This window comes from Varroa jacobsoni, unplaced genomic scaffold (genome assembly GCF_002532875.2).
Source record: "Varroa jacobsoni isolate VJ856 unplaced genomic scaffold, vjacob_1.0 contig00580, whole genome shotgun sequence".
NCBI classification, from domain to species: Eukaryota; Metazoa; Arthropoda; class Arachnida; order Mesostigmata; family Varroidae; genus Varroa; species Varroa jacobsoni.
The window spans coordinates 19315-33738 of record NW_019214493.1 but is presented as its reverse complement, the minus strand read 5'-3'; the positions used below and the strand labels follow the sequence as shown (position 1 = coordinate 33738).

The window sequence follows — 14424 nt, the reverse complement described above, 5'->3', positions numbered from 1 at the left end:
CTTTTTTTTGTTTCAGTTCAGTCTGATATACGTTGTTTTTACCGCATCTAAGTGGTAAGACAAATCCCATCAATTTATACTTTTTCTATTAGTCAGAACCTTCGACCAAACGATTACATACATAACTACTTCTAGCAACATACTACACAACTCCTTTCTCTGCGAATCGCTTGTCTATTCCATAAAAGCGGCCAGACATGATACTTCTTATATTACACATCAGCTGATACTGTTTCAATACATAATAACAACAGCCACAACTACGTATACAATAGTATGTAACCTACAGATAGATGATTCAAGCGTAGTTGGATGTCATAAGTTCCATCTGTCTTCAATATTTAATCTGCGTTGTCCATTAGTACGGACCGGTGACGACGGTAAAGCAGACGACGCAATTTTAGTTAACGGGACCCCATGTGCTCATGCTTCCATTCTCCCAGCTGGCACTTTCGAGTTACGAGCCGCCAAAGGGGAAAGAAGGCTTGTTGTGATTGCGCTGTCGATCATATGTTCTGGTCAGAGCGGCTCGGAACCAGCTCTGCTACGGGTACTCAGTGCCTGCAGTCCACTACCTGCCTATTCGTTTTCTGCCATAGTTACGGCTGATGTGTCTGCTGCGCCTTGTTGTAAATGCACCCCATCCTAGCTGTTGTGGGCGATGTTCAATTTTAATTCGAAACAAAGCAGTCGCAGAAGCAGGTAAAAGTGCATTCGTTACGAAGTCCGCCGCTAAACTGGCCAGAATCATTTTCTGCTGCTGACAAGAAAAGCTTCAGGTGTAATAGCAATTCGACCAGACTGATGAGCGGATGCACCATCATAGAATTGGTTACAACAATGGTTGTAGCAACATTACACCGTACAAACAATGCTGAGGTGTGATCGAGTATTGGCGGCTATTCAGAAACGGATCGATTCGATTTTTCGAAGGAAGATGTATACCCTGTGGATAGAACAGTGAAACAAAAATCACTGCAGCACTGCCGTTCATACAATTGGTCGAAAACAAAGCGCTGACGAGCAAGTAAGAAACCTTCAAGCAATAAAGAAGTAGGCTTTCTATTTTGCCCATGTATCTAGACCTTAGTAATTAATAAGAAATTTTGTTGATTTACTCTCACGCGTGCCGTTTGAATTGTTTGTTTCTATCGGGTAAGTCAAACTGGCCGTTGACTGAAAGCGGAACATCCCGAATGTAGGCAGTGAAATAGATGTTTGTGTGCGCCCCAATATTAGTTGGAGTTTAGACATGGAGAATAGGAACGTAACTTAATTACTAGAGAGTGACACCCCCACGTGGCATTGGATTAGGCATCTGATTTAACTTGTATATAACTTGGTTACTTGATTACTTATGGTACTGCACACACGATAAATATGGACAGAGCTAACATTCTGTAATCGACAAAAAGGAAAAACGTCAATACTGAGCCTTGTGTCAGCGAGAAACCTCATACGAAAAACTGCCAAATGCGTACTGTTGATCTGCACAGAAAATCTAGTATCGGTACAGTATTATTTTGTAATATATATATATTTATTCTGTTTGTTGTTTGTTTTGTGCTTATGCTTAGTGTTAAGATCAAATAACGAAGTTTTGAACATGTCTGCTTTCATTTAAACCACGGGTTAATCGTTAAAGTAACTCTAGACTTCAAAAGTCGCATATTGTGTTGTATTATTATTATCTCCACTCTAAATAAAAGAAGAACATCAACGATTTCAAATATACTAATCGAGCCTCACTGCTTAAGAACTTCTAGGTTCCGTGCTAGCACGATATGCTTGATAACATTGATTCCGGCTGCTCACGTCAACACTCACTGTCATCCCAAATACTCAGTGAATCGTTCCGATATGTGTGACAACTTAAACTGACAAGTTCAAGTCAGCTCAGCACAGTTCTTAAAAAACTTCTGTCCTACATGAAGCATAAGCTTCTTGCTTACATAGCTACTATCGCCAGTTTGTATCGTAGTTTTGTTTATATAATCCAATGTTTTCCATAGGGCTTAGTTGGATGACTTAAAAGATCTATGCCAGATCTATGAGAACTTTTTTGGTATCCGTCGTTTTCTGTATAGGGAATCAAAATATGGGATGGTTGGCGCCAGACTCCCCGGTGCCAGAAGGCCCATGCTTTACTTTGCTGGCACGTACGAACGATCTCGGCTGCGTTAATGATGTTCGACTTCGTTTAGACTTGGGTAAGTAAATGGATTTATACCCAGTTAGACAAGCGACATATAACCTGAATGATTTTTTCACGTAAAATTATCTGATCTATGAAAAATTTACGACGGACATTCGGAAACAAAAACGGATGCTTCTAAACTTGAACGAAGTTGACGCAAGTAAGTATAAATGCAGCAGAACCAATCGAACGTTGACTTTTTACGGTAGCCGTTGTATTGAGCCATTCGACCCATGTGGAATGTCAATGGTTTATTTACAATGGGTGCGAACTCGACGAAAATGTAGCTGCAGAGAAAAACAGCAAAGGTGAAAACTCGATGTGCCTTTGTTACTGCTTCAACAGTACCGTTCCAGGCTGCAAAACTAGCCAGTGCCTAATCGTGAGTTTTAGGTGTACAGCTTAACGTCATTATTATATTGAGAATAATTTCGTCACTGTGGATACTTCGTCGAACAAATTGGTTGACAGAAACGAACACACGCTCATCATAAGCAACATTTTTCGCCTCTCTCTATTTTTCTCTAGACTGTAGAAGAAGTAGATTTTTTAAACACTTTCGAACTTTAGCAACTCCATCTATGTGTTCAATTTCCAATTCAGCATTTAAAAAAATAGTATACATTCTATCTATGCAAGTTTGGCTGTAAGAATGTGAGGCTAGGTTTCTGAAATTACTGTGGGATCGGGCTTTTTTATTATTACTATATTATAACCACTATTGGATGAGTTTATGTCACCATAAGCTCATGTTTAGCACGAATTTTCTATTTACATTTTAGAAAAGGGTGATATCGCCACAAAAATTCGAGCACTGGAAACGCTTGTTCGGCTTTGTGTGCTCGAGCCTACGCGTCTGTCCAGTGCTGCCGGTCGACCGACCTTAATGGCTGTAATTCGTTTTCTACTTCCACTACAAGACCATTCCATAAAGCGTATGCTTCTTCTCTTCTGGGAGGTAATTCTATAACTTGAGTTTATAGAGAACGAGGGCTTATAGGGCACACGAAAATCGAAATTATAGTAAAAAAATATAGCGTAATCAGAGGTACTGGTTTACTTCGATTAGAAGCAAACATAATATAGATATACCGCCCTAGATATATTTTGAAATTTCAAAATGGCCATACTTAATTAATTTAGACAGCCTAAAAGTAAATAATAGAAAGTCTGATGTTGTGTTACGTTGCCTCATGCTTGAAAGAACAAATGTTGTTTATAGAGTTAGGTACGCCCATGTTCAGGATATTGCGCACAAGGTATTTATGTATAGAATATGCATATTGTTTTGCCGTAAGATGAACGTGTTTCAACGCTTACTTGTTTGTATTATCCGTGATCAGGTTGTACCGAAGACAGACGGCAAGGGAGAGCTCCTGCAGGAAATGATCCTTGTCTGCGATTCCTTTCGCCGGGTATGTTTTTTCAGAATAAGAGGGTTTCAAAATCAAAAAGTTCAAAATGACCAAACAGTAGCTCTATAAGACCTCTGCAGGCTCACACTCACTAATCGATGTTTAAAACATATGAAGATCATTTGACTGCGCCTATAGCGTGGCTAATAGGACATCGAACGCCCATAGCTATAAGATTCAAGGATTCGATCCTTAGCTAAGTCTCAATCACATCTTGAATTTGGTTCTTAATATTAGCTCACCTTGCAATTATATTCTGTCACTTACAGTATGGGTAAATACCGCCACAGTTTTCACCTATCATATATTTTAAATGGTCTCTACTTCGCGTGCTACAGGTGACGCCTCTAACGTGCAAATAGCGATGAAGCGTTAACGTGCTTTCAGAAAAGTCTTCAAAAAACATTATTATTATGTTAATGTGCATTTTTCCAAACTGATAGGCACTTCAATAGGCAATTTCTATCGTAGGATTATCGTATATATGCAACACTATATACGCATGCATCGAATTAAGCAGTAGATAAATCGAGACGTAGCAATATGTAGGTACTTGTTGCATAATCGTATCGACGATCAGTATCCTGGTATTGCCGTTGTAGTGCTGCCTTCCTACATTAATATCTTTTATGGGTACAGGACCTAGAGCATCCTAATGAGTTCATCCGCGGAGCCACACTCCGCCTGCTGACAAAGCTACCTTGGAACGGCGAACTTTTTGAACCTCTGTATCCCTGCGTAGCCAAGTGTCTTACGCATCGACATCCATATGTACGACGGAATGCTGCCCTTTGTCTTTACAGTATGGGTAGGAAGTGTCGTGAACTGCAGGTCGACGTAATTAATGCCCTTGGTATGTTGATCTGATGAAGCTACTATGAAGTATGTGAAGTAGGCATTAGCGATGTGCAGCCTTAGTATCGCTGAAGTTTAGTAAATTTATGCTATACACGAGTCCCGCGATTCCTCGTTTTTCTTTTTTTTTTTTTTTTATATAAATCATATAAAATTTCTAAATTCATCAGTTTATTCGTTTATCTATATGTCTGATCACTTGTTACGAATGTCGTCTATTACTCTCTAAATAAATATCGTTGATTTCCTATTATTTCGACGACAGCTGATCAATAAAGTAATAAAGGCACAGCTCCCATTTAGACAGTCAACTTTCGATCTCAACGTGCAGTTGCGTCCACTGCTTCGTCAGAGGCGTTCAGGTAGTCACACAGCGAAATAGTCATCCCGTACTAATATATGTTGTTATGCTTCTTTTTTGTTGATCTTTAAACGTCATCAATGTCGGCGTACCTAGACGTATTTTTATCAACGGATCAAGATCCTTCTGCAAAAAGAAACGCGTTTCTGGCCTTGTGTGAACTGAGCGAGCCTCGGGCTCTCCGTTACGTCGAAGAGACGGACTGGAGCAGCTTCGATGCTCTTGAACGAAGCGGCAGGAATTTGCTTCAGGGTCCCGCTATACAGCTGATATATCGAACGGGACTAAAGCAGCCACAGGAAAGGTAACACTATATATTCATACCTGTTTGTTCATCTCGCTACATCTGTAACTGTTTTCCGCACCTCACTTTGTGTATATAGGTTTGTATACGGTCATTTAACTGTGTCTATGAAAAATGTTTGCAGTTGGAGATTCATTCAGTCGGTGTTTCATCTTCTACAAAGTCCAATTGCGTCGGTGCGCTTTGAAGCATCCCGAGCTTTATTTGCTTTGACATCGGCAAGCACAGCTCTACGCACGTCAGGCCAGGCACTTGTTGATCTAGCCATATCGCAAACTGATAACACCGCCAAAATTGTGCTCCTAGATACGCTCGATCAGCTGCGACGGAAACATCCGCAGCCTCTTGAATTTCTTGTAAGTAGCCCGTTTTCTGATTAAGCATAGTGATTATCCACTATCATATGGATCTGACTCTGATAATAACAGCTATAGTAATAATAACGTGGCCAAATATAATCAACCAAGCCAATAATAACAGTTAATTAAGGCTTAGATAACAAATTGAAGTAACGTAGTTAGAACGAATCATTCATTTTGCTTAGGTAATGAAATCGTCTTCCGACAGCAGAGCTATTCACATTTGATTTTAGCACTCCGTGGCGCTCAGAAAGAAACCCGACGTTTCTGTTCCTATACAACTAACGAATTCTGTGGGTTTTTGGTTGTTGCTTTTGTTTTACTCATACCTTTATTTGTCTGTATTCATAGGCTGTAGATCTTATCCGTGTAGTGGCAGGCGCTAGTGATATTGAAGTATGCCGCCGTGCACTCGAGCTCGCGGTTTTGTTGACAACGGAACGTAGCGCATCCGACCTAGTAGAATTGCTCAAGCGGGAACTTCGACGACTTCAGACATCACCACATCAGCAGGCAGATAGCGTTCAAGTTAGCGAAGCAGTACTCACTGCTCTACAGAATTGTCTAGCATCGTTTCCACGAACGACTCCAAGCGTTATCACCTGTGTGAGTACATGCATCTGAAATTGACGTTTACATATATATACATATTTATAAGTTAATCCTGAATTATCATCTCGCAAATGCTCGTACCTATTCTGTTGTTTTTCAAGTTGACTGAATTGGTGTCGTCCGAAAGCGAATCTGTTTGTATCAGCGCTGTACGGATACTTCGTGAAACACTGATTCGCTTTCCGGAATATGCACCACGGGCTGTAGGCCTCGTGTTGCAACATTTCCCGCTATTACGCGAGCCAGCGGCGATACGTCACGTAAGCTGGCTTCTTGGAGAATTCTGCGAACGTCCGGAACATGTCAGAGATTTCATCGAGCAAGTCACAAACAGTTTAACCGAGGTAATGGTGATCCATCATCTCTTATACCCGAAATGACTAAATGACTGACAGCAAGGTCAAAGATGCTTTTATTTTTTTCAGCTTCCCAAAGAGGCTGCTGTCGAAATGGAGCAACGTGAATGTAACGGAACGGGCAGTGATTCAGAAAACGGTACTAACAGCAATAAAGCTTCTGGAGCAGCAAAGCTCTGTTCGCAAAGCAGTTCGAGAACTGATCGCGGCGCCTCTGAAAAGAAATCTTTGCCCGTCGTAACGGCCGATGGAACGTACGCAACCCAATCAGCTTTTATAATGGCAAACTCGATTGACAACGGCACATCATCACCTTGGGGTCACAAGGTACTGCTATCGCATATGATCAAAGGAAATTTCTTTATCGGTACCTGTGTGTGTGGCGCCGTAACGAAAGCCGCGTGTCGATTTGTTACGACTAAGGGAACCTCAGTCGAACAGGACAGTGAGTATTGTTTCGGTACGCGTTTTGTCTAGCAATCTGTTAGATATATTATATATATATATATATATATATATATACGCTTTAAAACATCCCTAAAATATAGAGAACCATTTTTTAAAGTGATGCGTATCTTCAGCTCACGCTCTTGCTAACTTGATCTCAGCTACTCAGAAGGATGGACTGGTCGTTAACAGACACGAAATCGTTGCTCGCGCATTGCGTGTAATCGTTTTTTGTCTGGCTCTGGCGGACTCAAGCATGTTCAAGGGACCTGCTACAACAGACGATCGACTTCGTATGATGCTATGCATTCGATTGTTGTTACTAGCACAGGTAAGCAATTTGTTAAGATACAGTTCCTCTGTATTGTTTCTATGCGCCTAAAGTACAACCAGTGATGGATGCTAGATTTTCGCAGCTGATGTCTAGTTAGCGACACGAAAATTAAGTACGTGAAGTTTCCTATGGAGGGATTCTGTTCGATCTATAAATAGGTATTTTAACATTCGGAGGTGTATACTTGTTTGACAAATGCCAAGGTAAATATAGGCAAATGGAAAGTACATTACGAATAAAGTACATTATGAGAAATAAAGGTTTGTGACATTGTTTGAGTAACTTTCTGTATGGCAGGCCGGGGGTGACAACGTGCATAGTGGCCTTGGTGGCGGGCAGTCGACTCGTCAAGCCCTCAACTCTTTTGTGACATCAACTGAACGAAGGCGGGAGCTTTGTCGGCGAAAAAAAACACAAAAATTGGGGGCCCGAGGCCCTATGTATCTTACGGAACAACACAATTCAATAAGATCGTCTAATGGATACGAAGAGGCGGATGCTCCTCTATTATTTGACCAGCTATCTGGAGGCAATCGCCTACATGGAGGACCAAACACTATCGACAAACAAGTAATCATTTGAACTTTGCTTGTTGTTTAACAGAACAAAACGGTTACGAAAAAGCTTAATTTGACAAGCTTGTGTTGCTTTTTGCTCGCAATTAGAATTTACGCTTATCTAAATTTCTACTGCTTTCTCCATAAAGGCAATAAAGCCTAAGATTTAAAGCAGTCATAACATGCCTCGAGAAGTTACGTGCTATATCAGCTTATACAATGACAGAACAGGTGTACGTAAGGGTAGACCATCATATGCATTTACATTATCTACTCTTTTATATTTTCAGGATATCTTTTCCGAATCACTTCAGAAAGCACTGAGTGGAAACATCTCATCGGCTGTAAAAGACGGTGACATTTTGGCGAACTCACTTCTAGCGAAGGTACATAATAGGCCCATGGAACTCTTCGCATCGCTGACTATTGAGCCGTTGTTAGCGACTCCACATGATTGATGAATGTTTTATCTAAGTCTCAATGAGGTAACGAGCATTGCCCATTCACCAATAGATCTTCGGTATGTTCCGTAACTACCTTCTGGTTAGCAACGTCTGGTCAGCCTTGTAATTAACTTGTGTCCTTGCCCTCACAGGTAACTCAGTTGACAGGACGAAGCGATCCCCTCTACGCCGAGTGTTATGTACACGTGACTGCGCACGCTATTGACCTTGACGTCTTTGTCTTTAACCAGACAGATGACACGCTGCAAAACTGCACTCTTGAACTAACCACCCTAGGGCGTCTAACGGGAAAACGTAAGTATTTAGTATGGACCATAATAATTATACGTATAATATGATGGTTATAGTTAACGGAGGACTCTTGACTTACACTGTATAATCTTTGTCAAAATATTGCTTTATATAACCAACATCAATTATGAAAGTATGGTTCGAGTTTTACAACTGTGCACAAAGCATTCATATATATTAAAACGAATGGGTGACAGGGCGGCAAAGGAAGCGGTAAGAATAAAGCATAAATGGCAAGCAAGCGTGAAAGCATTTCGGGTCAGATTAGACTTGTTATGGTTATGATGGGATGTCTAAAGCGAATAACAAACGCGAAACACGAAACGTAGAAATAACACCTATAATTTAACGACAACTAAGCATGCTAATAAACATGCGTACGGCGGTAGTTCAAAAAAAAAAACTAGAAGCAGAAATGTAATGAAAAACTAGCCCAAAAAAGTGACAATGAATTCGGCTGCCCTAAAGAATTATACATAAATTATGTAGTCTATTTGCAAATAGTGGGAACGGTAAATTAAAAACGAAAGTTGATGACGAAATACATGAACATAATTGAAGAGAAATATAAGGAAGATATAACTATAAAAAGTAGAGTGTATGCTATGCAAGATAAAGGCTTAGAACATGCCATAATACATTATACAAATTTAAAAGTACGGAACGGATGTAAAATCGAATAAAACAATAGAAGTAAGCGCAGATAGGCAATCAAAAACAAAGTAATCTGATGAAAAAAGAGTAATACTTTACGCAAAATAAGATTAAAAATAAATATTTTTTATACTTTACATAAAGTAAGGGTGTAATTCTGAATTAAGTCACAAATGATAAGCATTCTAGGAAAAATGGTTGCAGTGATAATACTGGTGCGGGTGGTGATACTTCGATACAAATTAATAACGGTAATTCAAATATGAACAGAAGGAAGCCACAAGCGTGTGTTATATATAAATACACCTACCTGCCTTATAAATATCTGTAACGGATGGTAACTACAGGCATATGTATGTGTAAATAACGCATATATTGCACTGTCGAAGATTTTGCTTAATTTGATTCCGCTCTTCTACCGGATTTTATGGCATCGTCAACAAACCTCATGCCTTATTTCTCCATAGGCGACATGAAGCTCATAGACAGACCTGGTCCTGTAGTGATTGGACCCCATGACTTCGTCACTCTACGCACAACGATCAAAGTTACCGCTACAGACAACGGGCTCATTTTCGGAAATATATCCTACGATGTTAAGGTAGATTAGGCTCTCTATTATAGTCGCTTATATTTATCTGCATTATTCCATTAATAAACATTCAAGTTATGCACGCCTACAAAAATACAAACATCCCTGCATTGTCTTTGTTCTTCTTCGTATACGTATTCGGTAACAGGGATCGACATCGGATACTCATGTGGTAGTCTTGAATGATATCCGAATCAACATCGTCGACTTTTTGGTTCCTGACGATACCTCCCAGGAAGATTTCCGCAACACGTGGGCAGGTCTTGAATGGGAAAACAAAGTATGCAACGCGAAAATCGCATTTTGAGTCTATTTTTTCTCAAATTTTTCAACGAAATTATCTATTAGAAATTACGATTTATGATAGGAAGAAGTCTCATTATACTACGATGCTGATCTACTATACAATTATAAAGGGTACCAGTAGTGCTTAATAGTAGCAAGTGTCTAATAGGTAAATTTTTTTTACAGGTAATCGTTTCATCCCCGATCCGCGATCTGGATGCGTATCTCGACCTACTTATACGAAAGACAAATATGGCGTGCCTTACCCATGGCGATTCGAGACTCAACAGACAAACTTCGATGTCGAATTTCCTAATGGCTAATTTGTCAGCAAAGTCACTCTTCAATGAAAACGTCTTGGCAAACGTTTGTTTGGAACGCGATCCTATCGAGGGTGAACTAACGGGCCATGTTCGAGTGCGTGCAAGATCTCAAGGGTTAGCATGGTGCCTTGGCGACAAAATCTCTGAGTTGCAGAAGTGCACAAAGAATTAAACTCAACGGGAGTAATGGAAGTGATAGCAATAGCGTTGGTCCTAGGAGTGTAGCCTTTGTAGATGGGTGTTCAAGTAAATAACCAGTCACGCGATATATTACATCAAATAATAAAAAGGTTGCTTTCAGGTTGAAGAGAAAGAGATTCACAAGCGCGCATTGTGAATATGTAACTGCGAGCTTTTTTCTCCATATTTTTCTAGCAGCTTGCTGACTACTCCGTAGAAGTTGACTCAGAAGAACTCGAAAAAGAGATACTAGCACAACGATAGTGAAAAAAAATAAGTCTAGACTTTATAACGTAAACACAAAGTGGCTACGAAGAGTCTGGACATAAGATAGCATTTGGCATCTTATATTAATGGGTGAGATTACGTTGACACAACGGCATTTCCCGATGCTTGGCAGTAAAGAGCAAATCAATATCCTTAGAAGTAACTGTCAACGAAGCTCAATCAACGGATCAATCTCAGGATGTCTGTTCCAAAATTGGATACATATCTGTACAGACACTATCATTGAGTGAATGATACAATGCTTATTATTGTTGTTCCACATCGGATGTACAGACCTTTGCGGAAAGCGCGACGACTATAACATTTCTGTCGCTATGTGAAAGTATTACTTTTGAACGTGTATCTAACCGCTTACTGTTCGCGGCTATTCCATTAGATGGACAACCGCCTATCAACAATTACTTGTCCAAGTTGTAATTCCAAATGCAATTTTTTTGTTGTGGTACACAGTTTTGTATACATTTACGACAATAAAAGTTGTAATGAGAGAACTTTGCATTTCCGAAAATTCTGTTAATGGAAAAAGTGTCCGAACAAGTAAAAAGATTTAGGACTTATTATTTTCATAATACTTTCGTAACAACCTTTCAGTGCAGTTAATGTGTGAAACACTATATATAACCTAGCGTTTTTGTTGAGTCGTGTGGCCAACAGGTTGCACTCAGCACTCCATAATGGATCTGTAGAAGGTGAACGACTGCTGTAACAAGGCAAAAGTGGTTCCATAGTGCACATAAATGGTGGCAAAAATTACAGAGAATTAATATAAATATCAACCAATACATAATGAAACATACAGACAGAGTAGACTAGAGAGATGCTGTCAATGGATTAAGATACAAGATATTTGTATATAGCGCTGAAAATTAATAAATTTTTCTATATTCCTTGATAGGTAGTGTTTTTTTGTTTTGTTAATAACATTAGCTACTGCATGTATGCGAATGATATCATGAAACTATAGACCCTGGTTCGAAAGACATCCCGAAAGAAAATTCAAGGATTTCCACGTGTTACAAACGCATCCCTACCTACTTCTCGAAACAACCTCAATTTTTGGAAGTACACTTCACTGTGCGGGGTAGCTTTATATTTAATGAACAGTACTGGCTCTTAGACAAGTTTCGGCACTTACGAAATAGAAATAAAATTTGAGGTCTGGTTTTTTAAGCACAGTACGAATAGTACAATAACGTTAAAAACGGTTAGTAAATATTTTTCTACGCGCTACTTCAGTAGATGCCTTTTCGAACGAAAAAAACACCTGTTTGGTATTATTATCTGCTAACACAATAGGAGCAAAAGACATTCTCTCTACCAATATCGAATACGCTTTATTTATAGAGTGTTTATATTGTTACACATACTTAATATATACAACATTTTACATGTATACGACGCATGGGTATTTTGTTGCTGAACGATAATTTATACGCGTGGTCAACTAGTCCATACCATATTTTCTTTTTATATTGTCCATTTCTTCTTTTTTCTTATCGACGTCAACCTTTTTGAATGCCTTATTAGGCTGATAATAAAGCACTACCAGGTAACGGTTGCACACGTTGAAGCCAGAAAGATGTTCGCAAGCGTTTTTCGCGTCGAATATGTCTTCGTACACAACAAACGCCGTTCCTCGAGTTTCAGCAGTGTTTCCCCTGCAGCGTTAAAGCACCACGCTCAGATTAGATAAAAAGCAATGAAACCAAATGAAAAAACACAAGCAATGTTTTAACTTGCATCTTCAGCTTCGAACTTCGAGGTTCGTTAGAATATATTTATGCAAAAGGAAGTATGAGAACAGCTTTTTACTATGTTCTTCTTAAGAGTTAATTTCTGACAGCGGGCAAAATTATTTAATTCCTAAACATTTTTTTTTACAGAAGCTTTTAGAATACAGTGCTTCGCTCCATTGACGCTTCCAAAATGATTAAAAAAGAAATTCGCATGTTGAACAGGCCTTCGTATTTCGATCAGGTGTGCTGTTTGCCAACTAGCCACAAAAGTAGTTTTCTATAAACAAACTTTTTTTCAGATACGGTAATTCTAAAAACTTGAACTTACACTCGAATTTGGCGAATACCGCCGTATTTCCCAAAAATATCATACATTTCCTCGGTAGAAATTTTATACGGAAGATTGCGCACATACAGAATGCGATTGACCTCAGGGGCCAATCGAGTCTGGAAAATTAACAAAAGCAGGAGGTTAGCAGAGTGAATACCTTTGAGCTACCACAGTAATGCTTAACACTTGTACCTAATTTATTGTCACATTTGGTGGCCGCACTCGTAACAAAATGGTGACAAAAACAGATCTGATCGTTGCGAAAATTGGGTACACAAATGGTTTGCGAGAAACACAGTACGAAGACAACTAATGCTTTTGGGAGTAATCGTTTCCCTGCTTAAAGTCGCCTTAAGCTGCAAAGATGCATAATAACATATTTATAATAGATTTATGACTTATAAATGAAAACTCACTCCGGGTTTTCTTGCGAGAGCCATAGTGTCGAGTCTACAATTTCGCTATGATTCTTCGTAATAGGTTCTGTTTATGTTGTTATTATTATTATTATTATTGGCTGAGCAGACGACTTACAATGTTCGACATTTGGCATTCATTACTCGAAAAATTTTTGGTTGAATGAATGAATTCTTTCAATCATTTGGCACAAAATACATCTGGTGAGCTTGTTCTTAGTCGCTGAAACTCGCCGGCTGGTTAGTGTAACATCAAAAAACAAATGCGATCACAAACTAATAATCAAATAAGGATATTTCATTATGGTGTAATAACAAAACTACAATAGTACATTTTATTGTGAAACTAAAAAAATAGAATTAGAAAATAAGAAATGTGACCTTAACGCCAACACTGAACATCTCATTTCCGCGGCATAACGAGAATAATTGTATACTAATAAATAGAATGGTACATATAAGATAGCCACAAGGTATAACATGTATGGCTGAAGTCCTATTGGCAACTGGCTCACCTAGCAGACAAAGAAGACATTTTCGTACAAAAAATAGATTAATAACAGGAAATTTAAGCAGAAAAACATTAGCAAATAGTATCTTATCTCCTATGCAGTTTTTTTTTTTTAAAGTTATTGGACTAAAACATGCCTGCATCATTACTTTAATGATGGATTTGAGCGCGACCCTAAATACGGCTAGAGAGTATGTTAACACCTAGCCAAACAAATCAAAGTTATTCTTACTATTTTTCTTTATTACTGAACACCTTATTTCATGTTAGCCGTACATAAGCGCGTTTTGGCTCACCTATTAACTCTTACTTGGAATTGAGTAAGTCTAGGGAATAGAGCTGCTAGGCGAAACAGTTTATCTTGTTATTGCTCATCATTTTGCACCAGGCAGCACGTCGTCGTCATCTTTTAGGTTTCATATTGAAAAAGTGCCTCATTCCCTCGTAGTGGCTAACGATTACGCGTTCTGTGCCAATATTAGAAGCAGTCCACACCACAGTGGGAGGGAGTAACGCTGAAATAGTAAACAGTTAATATAGCCACGCTTTAATGTTT

General features: G+C 39.1%; 2 protein-coding genes across 3 annotated transcripts; one reads left to right on the top strand and one right to left on the bottom strand.

Moving 5' to 3' along the window:
• The first annotated feature begins 465 nt into the window (after positions 1-465).
• LOC111271407 (coatomer subunit beta) lies at positions 466-11766 on the top strand. Of its 2 annotated transcripts, none has more exons than XM_022852158.2 (17): positions 466-1027; positions 2088-2210; positions 2980-3155; positions 3541-3612; positions 4252-4465; positions 4925-5132; positions 5257-5488; positions 5843-6097; positions 6205-6447; positions 6529-6904; positions 7041-7237; positions 7538-7810; positions 8088-8183; positions 8393-8555; positions 9674-9807; positions 9947-10078; positions 10270-11766. In XM_022852158.2, the coding sequence occupies exons 2-17, from the start codon at positions 2099-2101 to the stop codon at positions 10576-10578; spliced, it is 3192 nt and encodes a 1063-aa protein (XP_022707893.1). In that variant the 5' UTR covers positions 466-1027; positions 2088-2098; the 3' UTR covers positions 10579-11766. The 2 variants fall into 2 exon arrangements, with proteins under 2 accessions (XP_022707893.1, XP_022707894.1); XM_022852159.2 differs by having other exon boundaries at positions 472-1027; positions 7068-7237.
• Positions 11767-12182: 416 nt separating this feature from the next.
• Positions 12183-13513, bottom strand: Sf3b6 (splicing factor 3b subunit 6). Its single transcript, XM_022852155.2, has 3 exons — positions 13358-13513; positions 12939-13057; positions 12183-12532 (listed from the first exon to the last, which is right to left on the bottom strand). The coding sequence occupies exons 1-3, from the start codon at positions 13379-13381 to the stop codon at positions 12319-12321; spliced, it is 357 nt and encodes a 118-aa protein (XP_022707890.1). The 5' UTR covers positions 13382-13513; the 3' UTR covers positions 12183-12318.
• Positions 13514-14424: the final 911 nt, after the last annotated feature.